Source organism: Elephantulus edwardii, unplaced genomic scaffold (genome assembly GCF_000299155.1).
Source record: "Elephantulus edwardii isolate Elephantulus edwardi_28Jun2011 unplaced genomic scaffold, EleEdw1.0 scaffold00064, whole genome shotgun sequence".
Lineage (NCBI taxonomy): Eukaryota > Metazoa > Chordata > Mammalia > Macroscelidea > Macroscelididae > Elephantulus > Elephantulus edwardii.
Genome location: NW_006399814.1, coordinates 15,606,052 through 15,622,558, shown reverse-complemented (window position 1 = coordinate 15,622,558; position 16,507 = coordinate 15,606,052). Strand labels below are relative to the sequence as shown.

The 16,507-nt window shown below is 42.7% G+C and overlaps 1 protein-coding gene across 1 annotated transcript in view; it reads left to right on the top strand.

Annotated features, from left to right (window-relative positions):
* The window catches only part of SLC22A4 (solute carrier family 22 (organic cation/zwitterion transporter), member 4), a 73,180-nt gene that overhangs the window by 32,286 nt on the left and 24,387 nt on the right, over positions 1-16,507 (top strand). Inside the window, exons 3-5 of the mRNA XM_006888147.1 lie at positions 3,475-3,629; positions 11,420-11,591; positions 16,006-16,132. Of these exons, the coding sequence (XP_006888209.1) occupies positions 3,475-3,629; positions 11,420-11,591; positions 16,006-16,132 (454 nt within the window). The remainder of the gene's footprint in view (positions 1-3,474; positions 3,630-11,419; positions 11,592-16,005; positions 16,133-16,507) is intronic.

The window sequence follows — 16,507 nt, the reverse complement described above, 5'->3', positions numbered from 1 at the left end:
TGATATTGACTCTTTCTACAGATGCATTGTTTTTGTTGTTATATGCCATAAAGTCAGAACCAACTCATAGCTGACCCTTCCATTGGTTTTCAGAGGCTGTATATCACATGGGAGGAGACTATCTTTTCCAGAGTTGTTGGTAGATTTACACCAGGCCTTGGAGTAGGCACCGCAAATTTTTACCACTAATCCACCAGAATTCCCTTCCACAGATATAGTCAATCTGTTTCCTACATAGTTCATCAGTTGAGGTTCATGCGTATAGTTGCTGTTTATGTGTTTAAAAAAAACAAAACAAAACAAAACACCAAAAACAAAACCAAGGTATTTGCAACGAATAAATAATTGATCGTACAAAATTCAGTCAGTTGATCTCCAGCCTCATTTCTGTAACTAAGTCCATTTTTTCCAAGTACGAGACTGTCTTTGTTTTCAATTTTTGTATTCCATCACCAATTATTATTAAGGCATCTTCTGGGGAGGTGAGTAATGCAAGAACTTTAAGTGAAAGAAAAGTGCAATGAAATATCTTGAGAGCTTAAGAGAGGGGAACTTGGACACCACCTCTCAAGCTCAGGACCAAGCGCAGACGGGACTCTTTCTGCATGTTGTAGTCAGATCAATCTTTGCTGGTCAGGAGGAATGCCTTCTTTGTCTCAGATCTTGGTCTTCACAATCTCAATGGTGTCACTAGGTTCAACCTCAAGGGTAATGGTCTTACCTGTCAGAGTCTTCATGAATATCTCCATTTCCCTTTCAGAGGAAGGACCAGTTGCAGGGTAGTTTCTTTCTGGGTGTTGTAGTCAAACAGGATGTGTCCCTTTTCCAGCTGTATCCCAGCAAAGATTAATCTCTGCTGGTCATGGAAGAAAGGCACTTTTTTTTTTCAATGGCTGATCCATTTCAAACTGCAGAAGTTTGTAGAAAGTTGATAATGTATGTTTGAGTAACAGTTGTATTAACAGATCTTTCTTGACTGCATATGGATAATATCCTACCACTCACAGCATTGTACTCTAGGATAAATCTTGAAATGTTCCATTGACTATGAATGCCTTACCATTTTTTCCTTAATTTTTCATTCTCATTATAATAGATTATATGATTGTCTGATTCACTACTCCACCTTGTCTCACTAATGCCCAAGATGTGGATCTTTAAACATTACATTTATTTATTTTTTTTACAACTTTAACTTTTCTTAAAGTCACACTTCATATATTCCACATCTCAATTATTATTAGCTGTTTGAAGCTCTTCTCATTTTTTTTGTGTCTTCCAATCTGAGAGGCTCTGCTTCTAGTACTATAGTTAACAATGTCCCTCTGTTATTCATAGAGTTTTTGAAGATCTGTTCTTTCTGGAACTCCACTGGTACTTGTCTACCATGGGTTACCCTGCTAGTATTTGAAATATTGGTGCCATAGTTTCCAGCATCACAGCAACCTGCAAGTCATCCCAGTACAGAAAACTGACAGACAAGTGCTATACTCATAAGAGCAAACTATAAACAGGCATATGCAAACTATAAGCAGATACACACAAGCAACCTTCACAATACAGCAAACTGGCAGGTAAGTCTTGTGCCCATAAAAGCAAACCATAAAAAGCAAAAACATACAAATATCATGAAACAAACTTCTATGCTATGGGAAAGGTGTGTCAAGGGGTTGGAAAATGGTAAAAAGAGCAAGGGCCATGTGGGGACAGCCATATCTAACCTTTACCAACTCCACAATGGAGAACTGTCCCTGTTAACATCAACAACATAAAACCAATTCCCATGAGGTCAGACATGTCCCCCACACTCCCGCATCTCTTTCTTCTCATCCTGACACCAATCTTTCTACTTTATTAGTTCCAGAATCCAATACAATAGCTCACAGACCATGCAGAACCATATTAGGGAAGTCAAAGTGGTTAAATAATTCAGGTTGGCAGCCACTCAGTCAAGACAGCTTCAGAAATATTCTTACAAGCACCTCAGCCTTGAGCCACATGACTTTAGGTGTTAGAAAGCTCTCAGTCCTGCCTATCATGGCTTTCCACCCTCCAACCCTAGTTGCCCAACAAACTTGTGCAAATTCACTAAATTTAATGGTGAGATAGCCAATCCCTTGTAGATAGGCACATCCTATTTGCATGTTGTCACTCATCCACATGAGTTAGAAAACATCTAGGAAAGCCATTTTGAACAATAAAGTCTTACTACCACAGGAATCTAGACTAGGACAGAGTTTCTGCTGGCCTTAGGAAGAACCTAGAATACTCTGCCTGGTGAAAGACATTGTCTTCACTCGTCCAGAGGATGGATGACTCTGACTTAGAGGAGGTGGCCCTCTAGTTAGCCCAGGAGTGAACAGTCCACAGGCTATGGGAGGAAAGTGCTGAAAGCTTCAGGCTCTAAAACCAGAATAGTATGGGCATGGCCTGAGATAGAACTGGGTCTTAGCGGGTGGCAGTAGGAGCATGGGAGAGTAGAGGGTGGGAGGGTAGGCAGGTGGGAGGAAATACAGCCCACCACCTGATAAGGAGGAGATGGACATAGAGGGAAAGGGGCAGACTGGACTTTTTCAGATGTGTGGGTGCCACTGCTGCTGCTTTCACCCTCCTGGCTTCTCACGCCATGTGGTTAGCTGTTCAAGATGTACAATACTAAGTGGTGACTAACGCTCAGTGGTAATAGCTTCTGGCACATACAGATCCTCTCTCCAACTTTCAAGGCCAATGAAGAAAAAGGCTGCTAAATGGCAGTGCTGGGGTGGTGACTGCTCTTCCCCCAGCTGTGAACTCTAATGCAACCCAACCCCAGCAGGCCAAGTTTGGAAAACAGGACAGGAAAGCTGTTCTACTCACATCTGTCCTCCATTCTCTCATTGGCCATTACTGGAATGTTAAATTAACACTTAAACCAACTCCATAGCAACTAATGGATTTTGTTAAAATCTACTCAAGCCTTTTCATAAAGTGTGATTCACACAGTTGGCTGCATATTAGAATCATTTGGATTTTTTTTTTTTTTATTTTAATGCCCAAACTTAATCCCAGTGGGATGCTGGCACTGATATATTTTAAAACCCTCCAGGTGATTCCAAGTGCAGTCAAGACTGAAAGTCACAACCATAAGGGACTCTTGATTCTGGATTTCTAGAATACCTATGTAACTATGTAAGAAGTACCTGCTGTCAGAACATTGCCCACTTCCCAGAAAGGTGGAGCTTCTATCTGTGACCTAGAGTAGAAGCCAGAAAAGTCCTAAGTGATCTTCCTTCCTGGTATATATGTTTGAGTATCTTTTGGGAAGCAGATGCTTCAGGCCTCAACAGAAACTGAGAGTATCTTAAAAAGAGAAATTGTAGTAGCCCTGAAGAAACAAGTGTGCAGTGGTCTCCAACACAGGGCTTGCAACACACCAAGCTGCAGTGTTGCTGCAATGTGTACATGTCAATTTTTGTGTTGTGCTGTGTTCTACAGGTTTGGCCGGAAAAGGATCCTCTTTGCAACCATGGCTGTGCAGACTGGCTTCAGCTTCGTGCAGATTTTCTCCAGCAGCTGGGAAATGTTCACTGTGTTATTTGTCATTGTGGGCATGGGCCAGATCTCCAACTACGTGGTGGCCTTCATACTAGGTAGGACTGGCTTCTTACACACAGGACCCTCTGCCCAAGTCTCTGAGAGGCGAGAGAACAGGATCCACTAGAGAGAGCATATGTGCTGTGCTTCCACATTTGACCAGCCTTACATGCATATGTGTTGGGGAGGAGGCCTTATTGAGAAGTGGCTTTGATGAAATCAGAAACAATGCAGGAGCTCAGAGCCTGATATTTGAGATGCTGGGCTCTGGCATATGGTGGTGAATAAGAGCGAAAGCTGGTAGGAATCAATCACACATAGCTAAGACGGATTCTCAGAACACAGAGCTGGGTGAGGGGAGGATACTGGGGGAGGGACAGCTTAGCCATGTCTCTGATCTGTGACAAAATTCTCCCTGGTGGGATAGGGCGTTCCTGCAACTGTGTATGGCCCTTGATGATGAGACTTAAGAGTAGCTGGTGTAGCTGATACATAGGCTGAGGAGGTGTGTGCCAGATAGGAGGGGTTCTGCCAGCCCGCCATCACTGAGCAGATTTAATCTCACCTCTAGTCAGAAGCCACTCCTGAGCACATCAGCCTTGTGCAGGACAAACTTCACTGAGTTGATAGTCTTATCTCCTAGCAACACCCTTGCTTCTGGAAGATCAGGTTGCCTGAGGGGACTTTAGAAACTACAATGTGATGATGAGGCCCCCAGGGCCATCACCATCTTTTTCTGGGAAGAAATGTGGTGAGCTCTGTTCAGGCTGCTGAGGGTCATTATAGGAATATGCAGACAGTGCTCTCTAAGCAGCTGAGAGAGGGGAGAGTGCCTCCAAGTTTATGAGGGAGCCTTCTGGGACAAGAGACACCAATTCCCTTTAACTTTAATGTGTTAACACATTCTAATTAGCTCGGCACTGTCTCACTTGATCTTTGTAATTGTTAATAAGTAATTAACAGTGTAATTATTAAAAGGTCCCCATTAGGGAAAATCTATTGATTCTTTTTGTCTCAGCAGTCTGCATCTGTTTGCTTATGAATCTAGATGATTTCAGATTCTGTGTTTTTCTTTAACATGATGATGGGTTCACCCTCTGTCCACTTGCCAAGGTGGACTTGTTCAAATTCCACTCCTTTAATCATTTGTGAAGTGTCCTTTGCCATGAGCGCAGCCTCAGTGTCTGCAGAAGAGGGGAGGGCGTGGAAGAGCATGTTGACACCACATGGTCCCACCAGATAGCACTTTCTTCAGCAGGCCTGGCACAAGGAAAGAGGGTAGAAAGGTGTTTTATATAAAGGACACAGGGGACTTCAAGCTAGTACTGGAAATTGGAGGGTAGAAGAATAAAGGACAACAATTGTGACCTCTTAATACCCAATGCCCCTAAAGGCCCTAGATGCATGGGCATAGATAGGTTTACATTCTAAATCTCCCCCAAATATTTCTTCCTTGTGATGACCCCCTATTCCTGAAAGGCACAGTGTGTAGTTTTGCTTGGGGGCTACATATACCAGAAAGGCCTTCCTCAACAGAAGGCACTGTCGGAGGTCAGTGGACTGACTCAGTTTGAAGAAGACCTAAAGGACTTTACTGAAAGGACAGAGTTGTAGTGAAGCCAGAGAAGCCCTATTACAGGGACTAGGTGGAAGGTAGAGTCTGTGCCAGGCAAAGGCAGCCCCCAGGTTCTGCTGAGTGGCCAGCATTGAAACCTGTCTTTCTGGTGGCACCAGGTGTCTCTGGAGTCATGGAGCTTTCCTTACAAGTACATGAGGTAGGGAGAGGCCCCCTCAGGCCTCCTGCAGGAAAGGCCTACCCATCTGGCTGCAATATGGCTCATCCACACCCCAGTCTGTTCCCTACACACACAGTTTGTGATACATGCGTGACAGATTGAGGGATGAAAGGGCCAAATGGAAAGTGAGATCATTTAAGAATAGTCTCGGACAAGATGTCATGCTAGCAATCAGTGCACACAGCCACTGTTGGGAACTCTGGGAGCCTCCTTTTGCCTGACTGTAAAGTTTTATTCCATTATGCTTTATTAAAAAATGGTCTACTTTTGTTTCCCAGGATTAGAGTCTTTGTGTTGGGTTCTTGGATATCAAAGTTTAGTGTGTCACTGAAAATCAATACTCAGCTTGTGGGCACAAGTCTAGCTGTCAGTGCCTGGGGAGACTAGATGCAAAGAGGCTGCTGGCTTCCCTGAGGCTCAGCAGCGCTCTCTCGTGTCAGGAAAAAAGCAGCGCTCTCTAGTGTCAGAAGAAAGCAGCCCAAAAACCAAAGTGTGGGTCGGGCCTAAGTTTGGTTTGGCTTTCCTTTATTTTAAAAAAATTAATTATATAATTTATTGAATATTTTTACGTGCAGATATATATTATAAAGCATGAATCAAAAATAAAAGTGATATTACTATTGAATGATACTATTAAAACTCTTTACTATTTGAAGACTTTTAGGAAATATTTTTAACTCTTTAATTTTCCACTAATGACATGTTCTTACTTTTTATGTAAATCTAGATTTTGAGCAACATTTCATTGCATTAAATCTATCTGTCCATTCACTTGTCTTCTGGTTCTAGGGAAGGGTTTGGCAAGACCTTCAATGGTAACCTTCAATACTGAGGGTTTCCACATTCATTCCAGGCAACTCAGATGGCCTAGGGTTAAAAACTTGCATTGAAACCCCAGAGGCACTTGGTTCAAATCCACAAGCTACTCCATGGGAGAAGGATGGGCATTCTTATCCCATATGATTTACTACTACCTCTGGAAGTCCACTGGAGGGTCAGCTTTTAGTCGATTCTGACTCACTGGCACACAACAACAACCAGAAGTTGTTTCAGACTGGAACATTCATTCCAGAAGTTTAGTTGTTTCCACTGTTAAGGTAGAGTAGAAATGGGGTCTCCCATAGAGCTTGCCCAGTCCATCAGAGATTAGAATAGGGAAAGAAGTTATTCTGAAAGAAACAGAGGGAATACCCCTGGAAATGTCGATGCTGGTATAATTCCAAGCATTTCTTTGTGACAGAATGATGCTGATCCAGGAGGAAATGGCCGCTTAAGACCAAAGATACTGACTTTACTGACACTCCCACTCTCCTGCACAACCTCCCACCGGCTCAGGAATAAATGACACTCTCTGCCTGCCAACAGCCTTCTTTCTGAGTAAAATATGAACAACATTTTGTTTTAATCCTCTGGGATTAGCCGCTTGAATTGATTCCACATCAACAGCTAATGGATTAATTAATTACATATTTTCCCAGTAGTCCTAATATTTACTCCCATAAGATATTTGTTTCAGCATTTTAAATTGTTTAAAGTTTAGTTTCCTGTGTTCTTTTTTAGCATATAACTGATGACCTCTTCTTTTGTCATTTTGGCTCCCAGGAAGCTCAGGTGAACTTAAATTTTAATACATTAATTATACAGCCTTTATCTGTCACAAATTTTTTAAAGGAAACACTTTAAAACAAACACACCATAATATTCATATTTTAAGGTGTACGATTTTATGATTTTTAGTATATACACAAAGCTGTTGTCAACTTTATCTTACTCGAGAACATTCAATAAATAACCTCAAAACAAATGCTGCACTCATTAGCAGTCTCTCCCAGTTTCTCCCTGTTTCCAACCTTAACAAACACTAATCCACCTTCTGTCTTTATGGACTTCCCTGTTCTGGGCAACCTGGGTATTTCCTACAAGTAAAAACATACACTATGTGGCCTCTTGTGATTCCCCCTTTCACTTATAATGTTTTCATGATGAAGTCACATTGTATTATGAATCAGAATGTCATTACTTTTTTATGGCTGAATAATATTGTTTTGTACAGCTATAACATATTTTGTCACATCCATGCATCAGTTGATGAACATCTGGGTGGTTTCTAAATTTTTGGCTATTCCCATGCAATGACTTCTGACAAATAATGTTGCTAATGAACCTTCAAGTTTTGTGTGGACATTGGTTTTCCGTTCTGCACCTATAGGGGTGGAATGAGTGAGTCATAGTCATTGTTTGAGCTTCTGCAAAACTGCCAGACTGGTTTCCACAGCAGTTAGTTGCATATTTTTACTTTCTTCCCAAGGCATGAATTTTCACTTTTTTTTATATTTTACTTTAAATTGGCATAATTTTGATGTATTCACATTATAAGATGCAGTTCACAAGTTATCTCACTTTCACCGTAATAAATAACTCCATGAAACAAAACCTGTTTTGCAGATGAAAAAAACTGGCTTTTTTTTTTTTTAAAAAAAAAAAAAAAAGGAGTAAACTTCTTCCCAGTGGTTCTGGTAGCAAGTCTGTGTGGAGTCCAGCCTCACTTTGCTTGCGTGATGGAAGGAATCCCACCAGGGCTCCTTGGGCGAATCCCACCAGGGCTCCTTGGGCTCCATATACTGGTCACAACACCTCAGACTTGTTTCTTGAGCATAGGTCTGCTGTGAGCCTCTTCTGGGCATAGAGGAGTGGGTCCTACCTACATGTCAGATCAGCCCAGTCACTCTTGGGCTGACTACCAAACAAGGATCCTGCTTGACCCTCTGGGTGAAAGTGCCCAGATTCAAGTGAGTAAACACTTCAAGAGCTGGTTTAGATGACTAGAACATGTACTTTTGGCTTAGATATCAGTTATACTCTGGCCTTTGCCCGAGGAGCAAGGTACAGGAGGCTGGAACAGAGGGCCCAAGTCAGCAGAGCAGGAATTATCACTGTCCTCTGTCTCATTGCCAGTTGAGTACCTAAGAGGTTTGTGGTAACTGTAAGCATGAAAGATCTCCTTGGCTGCAGCAATCAGGACACCTGTCTTATGGTTCCCCAGAGGGTTGGCCTCCAGTTGGTTCAAGGACCAGCCCAGGAAGAGAAAACCTAAATTCTCACTTCTTACAGGGAGTTACACAGGAAGACATTTGTAAACAATCATTGTGAGTGAATAGTTTTGAGAAATTAAAGGAAAGAGGAAACCTTTACTGATTTTATTGTATTATACATACTGCTAAGTTTGTGACAACCTCTGGACCTGGGCAGAAATCGCTCTGACCACAAGCTCTCCCATGCCCTACTTTCTTTTCCTCTTTACAATATGCCAGATAAAAATGGCCTTTCTTTTTTAAGGAAAAGTGTATGTGGGAGCTTTTTCCCTGTCCATTTCCTATACATAATTTTTATAATCTCAGCCCAAAGACTGCTTTCTACGGTGAAGGATTTGCCTCTAGGTGGTTTTATCCTCATAGAAGCGAGCCTGTATCTAGATGTCACCCAGATCAGGCTTGAATCCTTATTACACAAGTGTGGACTCAGGCAATTTAGCTCTTGAAAACTAAGCTGCTTGTGTGTAAAATAAGAGTAATAAAATTTTTGCATAATTGATGTAAAGATTCAAAGAGAACATATGAATAAAGACCAGAACCTAGATTAAACTTCCCCCCAAAATATGCTAGCTGTGAAGATGAGGGGAGCTCTGGTAGCCTAATGGTAGGAAGCTGTACTGCAATCATGAAGGCACGCGGTTTGAGGCCGCCAATTGCTCCATGATGTTTAAGGAAGGGCAGTTGTTTTGAAGTCAGAGAGAAAGTAGTGCTAACAAGGAACCATTTAGGATCATACCTTCCATGCTGTTCTCCTAGAAAGGAAAAGAGAGATTCACACGGCTTCTATTATTCGTAATTACTCTGCAAAGTTACAGTATTATAGTATGAGGGAGCTCTGGTGGCTTAGTTCATAGAGAGTTGTGTTGCTAACCCAAACACTGTAACTCACTGAGGGCTCAAACTCACTAGTTTAATGGGGAAAAGATGGAAGTCTCCTTAGAAACAACCTCAGAAACCCAATGAAGGACCAGCTCTTAGCTCCAGCTCAAAGCAATGACAATGAAATGTCTCCTAGAAACCCAGCGGTGTAACTCCTCTGTTTCTCCTATCCAAGAAGCATAAAGAATGAGTGCTTCAAACACCCACATGGGCTTATGCCCTTTCTCTGTTCCACAACCAGACCGTTTTCTGCTTCACTTTTAGGTCTCTGCTTGGGAGCAGGCATTCCATATTCATTCCCATGATGCCATGCAGTAGTCACAGTCAGTTTAGAGACCAGGACATGGTGGTGGAGTGTATGTTACAGAATAATAGGAAGGCCATTATTGAGGTAACAAGTTGTTGCTGACTCATCGTGACCCTATAAGACAGAAAGTAGAACTTTCCCACGGTGTTTCCAAGCCTTTGTGGAAGCAGATCATGGCGTGCAGCTGGTGGGTTTGAAACAGCGCTTACTCCAGCAACTACGCACATGGTCTTAGAGAATGCAGGCCTTGTCCTTTGAAACGAGTTCCTAGAATGAGAGAAATTCCATGAATAGTTAGGGCTGGTGTATCTAAAGGAAAATAGCACCTCTGGCTGTAAGTTTGAAATTGTTGAACAAACCCTCACAGCTAAGGGGGTAAGGTGCCCCTTCAGGTGTCACTCAGGCCCTGTGCCATACCTGCCACTCCCCTGAGAAGCAATATGGGCTGCAGGATGCACAGGCTACTGGCCAAGTCAGCGTGGCTGGCTGCTAGCAAGGCTTCTCAAGGGAAAAATCACCGGGAAGTGGTTCTCAGAATGAGTGAGGAAGAAATGGAGTGGGAGCAAGAACAGAAAGGAGGTGGAACAGAAAAGCAGATGAAGTAGTAATTTTGATACTTATCTGGAATGGACCCTTAGACTCTTGGCCCGTATCCAGGACACTAAGATGCTCAGAGATCAACCAAAATCTCTCTTGATAGCTAAGACCGAATAATCTTTGGATTGCCTGCTTTGTATTTTCTGGGCCGCTGTTTAACTGAATTGCTGGGCGTATCTCAAACAGAAGGCAAAGCCCCACTGCTAGATCTCTGTCCCTGGGAGAAGGGAGCCAGAATGGAAATGCGGAAACATCCTGAAGCTCACCACCACCACAACAAAAACCCATGAAACTTATTCTCTTCTCTTGCAACTCAAGCCCAGAGTGCCAAGGGACGTAGCTACCTCCCTGGAAGAACAGTACCAAGTGGTGCTCAAAACTGAGCAAGGCAGGAGCCTGGAGTTGCCAACATTTCTCTCCCCATAACTGTGCTTGACACAAGTCAACAGCTTTATTGTGTTCTGGGAAAGATGTGTGATGGTCCTGGGTGTTTGGAGCTTACTGCCCGCCCCAGGACCACTACCTACTGGGACAAAGCCAACGCCTTTTCTTTCTTTGGTCTGAATGGACAAGATCAGCCTAGAAAATAGTCTCCTGGTCATAATGTGGGTGCAGAGGAATTCAAGCCAAGGTGCTCTGCACACCCTCAGAGCCAACTGGATCCTCTTTACCCTTCTGTGGAGCTCAAGTGGGGGTAAAGGTGTCATGGCAACATCTCAGAAACCCTGATCTCCTCAGTGTCTCCCAGTGCGCCAATGTCTCTACAGTGGAGGATTGTGGGGAAAACAAAATACACTAGGTCTTCTTGGGCCCCTCACAAGTGCCACTGGCCTCCCGCCTCCTCCTTTGGTTGGGGCTCTGATTTTGGAAATTTGACATTCCCAGAAGAGACCCTTGATGCTGGGCAGGATATTTTTATAATTTAGGATGTCCTCTTAAAAATTAGTTCATGATTTCTCTAAAACCTTATTTAAAAAATTCTTCCTTCTCTAAGTTGCTGAATCTTGAATCATTTTCCACCTTCCTCCCTCCCTGACCTGTCCTGCACTGAGTCATGAGGCAAATTGTCTCTTCCTTTTCCCAAGTGGTTACAGTGTGAATTCTGTCAGGTAATAATGTAAAAAGCAATATTGAAGTGAGCGAAAATGCTAATACTCCTCCCTTGTTTTAAACAGGAACAGAAATTCTGGGCAAGTCAGTTCGTATTATATTCTCTACATTAGGAGTATGCACATTTTTTGCAGTTGGCTATATGCTGCTGCCACTGTTTGCTTACTACATCAGAGACTGGCGGATGCTGCTGGTGGCGCTGACGGTGCCGGGGGTGCTGTGCGTCCCGCTGTGGTGGTGAGTGCGACTCCATCCTCTGCTGTGGGCCAGCACGCCTGCCGCCTAGAGCCCGGCTCAAGACCTTCACTGGGACTGCTGAAGCCCCGGGCCCAAAGCCAGCAGAGGGTTTTGCCTCGTTATGGGCGGGCCTGTGCACTGGGATTTGATATTCCATTATGCTACAATACACTGTTCTCAGGGAACCCAGTTCCCTCCTAGACTCTCCCCTACACTTGCTTTTGCCAGTTTTAATTGTTGTTTAGGGAGATGGTATTCTTGGAGTTTGTTGTTTTACATTTTACCCTCTGCTATATTCTTTCTCCAGATATCTTTATCTTTCTCTCCTTATGGATTTAACATAATTTCCACAAACTTCTCAATCACATGATCATAAGCGTCTAAGGTGTGCCTGTTTATTAGCCTTGTCTTCAAGAGCCAGAGAAATATTATTGTTTACTTAGTAGAGAAATGTTCTCCTCTCTGCCCCTTCACAGCCTCCAAATCAATTTTGGCGTATCAACTAGGAAACAGCATTACAGATTGGAGGTCTTGATCTCAGAGTCATTCTATCATGATCATCTGGGAGATCAGAATTAAGAGAACAGATTTAGGGTAATGAAATAGGATGCTAGCCACACTCCTTCCCTCCCCCCACTTTAAACAAAATTTATTATTTTTTGTGTGTGTACCATCAAATCCGATCTGACTGGTAAAGGAGGAGAATGTGCCTCCTTCTCCAGCACCCCTCCTTTTTTTAAGAGTTCTGTTTTCTTTGGCTTTTTAAAAATATAAGTTAAAGAAAAGGGAAACACTTTGATTGGTGAGCCTGGCTTTTTATTGTTGGTTTGGCTTCATTCTGTCATAATCAAATCTTCCAGCAGTTCAGCTTTACTTAACTTCTTGGACTTTATCTGCTTACACATAAGGGTAATTGCTTTGATAATTTTGAGGGGACAGAGTGTAGACTACACTCCAGGCTGTCCTGTCCTTTAGCTGCATCCTGCCAAGAAATTGTCTAGAAGGTTAATGAGCTTTCTGCAACTGTCTCACAGCTGTAGAACTGAATGAACAAACTTGGCCTTATCTGGTCAGATGACCCAGGCTGGCCCACTCTAGGCTGTCTCTTTAAGCCCTCAAAGCCTCTGAAACGACTGTGGTTTACTAGTGTAAATACCTGGCATGGGGTAGGCAGGGAATGGATTGCAGAGAACACATTTCCTTTTTATTACTTCCCTAGATTCTGAAAGATAGTATGTTAAAGGTTGCATAGTATTCTGATTTATCAGAGTTCTTTTAGAACCCAATCAGAAGGCCAGATGACATATACAATATACTTAAGAGCATATGCACAGCTCTGCCTCCGAAGAAAACACTCTAGATTTATGAAAGTGAAGCTATTATTTACTAGAGTAAGAATCACCATCATCATAATCATCTCACATACTCTACACAACCACCTCACTAGTCAAATTTAGTGAAAAAATGGTGACTAAAGGGACTCTCAAGCACAACATAGAATATATTAAGGGTTATTTTCTGTCTCTTCAGGTCAATTATTTTAATGATTTTCCTGGTTCTTGCTGTCATTTTGGCCCAAGAGACTAGTATTTTTAAAATGTGTTATAAACAACAGTCTTGCTACAGATAGGTATATGTTGTTGTTGTTGTTATGTGCCGTCGAGTCGCTTGTAACTCATGGCAACCCTATGTACAACAGCCCTAAACTCTGGTCTGTCCTGTGCCAATCGCACTGTCTCTGACACTCTCATCCCGATTACCCCAGTCACTGAATCAATCCACCTCATAGAGGGCCTTCCCCTCCTGCGCTGTCCCTCCACCCTCCCAAGCATGATGTCCCTCTCCAAGGACCGGTCTCTCCTCACAACATGTCCAAAGTATGTTAGATGGAGCCTCAGAATCCTTGGCTCCAAGGAGCCACCCAGTTTAACCCTTTCCCGGACAAATCTGTTTGTTTTCCTAGCAGTCCATGGTATCCTCAACACTCTTCTCCAGCACCACAGCTCAAAGGCATCAATTCTCCTTCTATCCTCCTTGGTCATTGTCCAACTCTCTGATGCATAACAAGTGATTGCAAAGACCATGGCATAGATAGGATAAATACAGACATGCGCTCATTTGGAGATTGGCAGAATTGGCTTTTAGAGCTTGGCATCTTTGCCTCAGGATCAAATATTGTAGCAAGAAACAGCTGTCAGGTGAGCATTTCTAAATGTCCAGCAAAATAAGCCCACCGCATGAGGCACTGACTCGTCCCTGCCCCACAGAGAGAGTTCTTCCTTCTGCTCTGCCCCGTTGGAGGCACGGCTCTTCCTCTTTAGAGCCACACAGTCAGGGACAGGACTGCCCAGGAGCCTGACCACTTCAGGGATGAGGGTGCTCCCAGGACGGGATGTTTCAGCAGAGGGCAGCCTAGAGCAAGCACAGCTGAGCTGCCCGTTTGTCCTGAATGTTTAACAAAACAGTTTTCCAAACACAGTCTCTTATTGTTTCCCTCTACAGACAAAAGAATGTTCTAAACATCTCACCTTTGAGGGTGAGACTTCTTGAAGCATGTCCATCAGCCCAGGTTACTGTTTTCTCTCTCACACACACCCCCACAGTTTAATTTTAATTCAAACTACAGAATGACTAGTGTGTGACTCGAATCTCAAATCTTGATAATTCAAAATCAGAGATCCCGGCTCCCAGATCATAAACATTTGCTACCTGGAGCAATGAGTGGGAAATATGACGAAAAACTACCCAAAGTTGCCACTAGAGAGCTGAAAATTCCTTTTGAAAAGCTTGGTAGTAAGTGACTCCAATGTGCTGGGAATGGAGATAGGGGAGGGGAAGGAAATCAGAGATACAATATGGGAAGAGTGTTACTCCTTTCCAGTTGACTCATCAAACATGTTTCATAGGATGTCTGAGGCCAGTGATGGGCCACAGAGTCTGTAGAAAGTCAAGTAGGCAATTTCTAATCAACTCTTGGTTGAGAAAGACAGTACTCAGAAGTGTTAAGTATCTATGCAGAGTATAAGGGACTTTGTAGTCAGACCTCTAATTCTGCAATAGTATGGTAGCCACTGGCTTCAAACCTAATTAACATGAAATAAATTTTAAAATCCATTTTCTTCAACCACACTAGCCACATACCAAGTGCTCAATAGACATGTGATTAGCTGCAGCTAAGTGGACACCACAGATACGGAATACTAGACAGTTCTAGCTAATGCAGGGACCAACTACAAATGTAAACTGAAGCTTATTTTTCAACTCATGTGGTAATAAGCTGGAAAAGGGAGCTCATGGCTGGTCTTTTTATGTAGTATGTTTTGCTCTGAACTAATTCCTACTGAGGCTTTGAGTGGACCCCTTACTTAATTACTGGAGGCTCTTGTGTCCGCTCCATGTAATGGATTTTCTGGGAAAACTAAGTACTGGCAAATAAGTAAGGAAACAACTGGCAAGAGAATGCCTAAGATTCTAAGAAATAAAAGTCAGCTGAGAAGTGAAGTTAATTTTTACAAGTGTTTGAGCATCAGTGGATTGATTGTTAATTAAAAACAAAATTATAGACATTAAAAGAGAATTCTGGTGGCATAGCCCGCAGGCAGTTGCACTGCTAAGCTGCAGGCTGCATGTTTCCAGTAGTTAGAATCCATTAGCGGTTCAGTGAGAGAAGAATGGTCACTCTCCCTCCTCCCGCTGTGACTCATTTCTGAGGAACCTGCTGGAGGGTCCCTGAGCTGAAACGGACTCCATGACTGAGTGAGTGAGTGAGTGAGTGAGTGAGTGAGTGAGTGAGTGAAATAAACAAACAAGCAGACAATGTTGGCTTGTCTTTCAAAAAGGTGGTGTAGTGTTGTTCCCTGATCTGGAGATCCACTGGAAGCTGTGGACACGCCACAGGAAAGAACCAGGTTTGTGCTCTTTGCCCACAGCAAAGGCTAGAGCACAGATGCCCTATCAGCCTTTACCAGATAAAGTGGCAGACATTACCAGCTGGGCACCAGACTTCTCCTAGGCTGGGCGTTCTGAAAAATACTCTTTCTTTGAGAGAACTTACAGTGTAGTAGACTGCAGTTCTCTTATGATTCCTATTAGCAGTTACATTTCAGAAAAAAACCCCAAGTCCTTTTCCAGCTGCCCTGGCTTGAAATGCCCACCATTAATATCACCTCTTACAGTCTAGTCCTGGCTTCAAGTACAGCTCATGACCAGTCTTGAGGTTTGATCAAGACTTTGAAATTTGAGCGTGCTTTTACTTTTTTCCTTCCATTTTCTTCAAGAAACACCAAAAACCTCAAACAAAACCTTTACAAACTAGCATTCTATAAAATAAAAATTATTTTGGGGGTCAGCTGATAATTGATAGCATCAAAGTTTGCCATGGTGAAAATGATAGACTGTTGAAAATTAATTCCAGGTTTATTCCTGAATCTCCCCGGTGGCTGATATTCCAGGGAAGAATTGAAGAAGCTGAAGATATCATCAAAAAAGCGGCAAAAATGAACAATATAACTGTCCCAGCAGTGGTTTTTGATCCTGTGGAGGTAAGCATTTGTTTCCTCTTAAAATCAGCCAGGCACTCTTGATTTTAGAAAATGTAACTGTATTGCATACATAGAGTGTCTATGATGTACCAGGTACTTGTACTAGGACACAATGATGACTAAGCTCGGAGATAAAATTCCCCTTAAATGACTATGCATAAATTAAGTGCATTTATATATGTATATACGCACATATTTTGTTGTTGTTGTTAAGTGCTGTCAAGTCGCAGGCGACTCATAGTGACCCTATGAAGGAGAGTCCTCAACGCTTGGGTGCCTTTCATCCTCTCTCCAGGTTCATAGGGTTTCTGGCGGCAAGCTATGATGGAAGTGGATGCCACTCCATATATATATATATATATATATATATATATA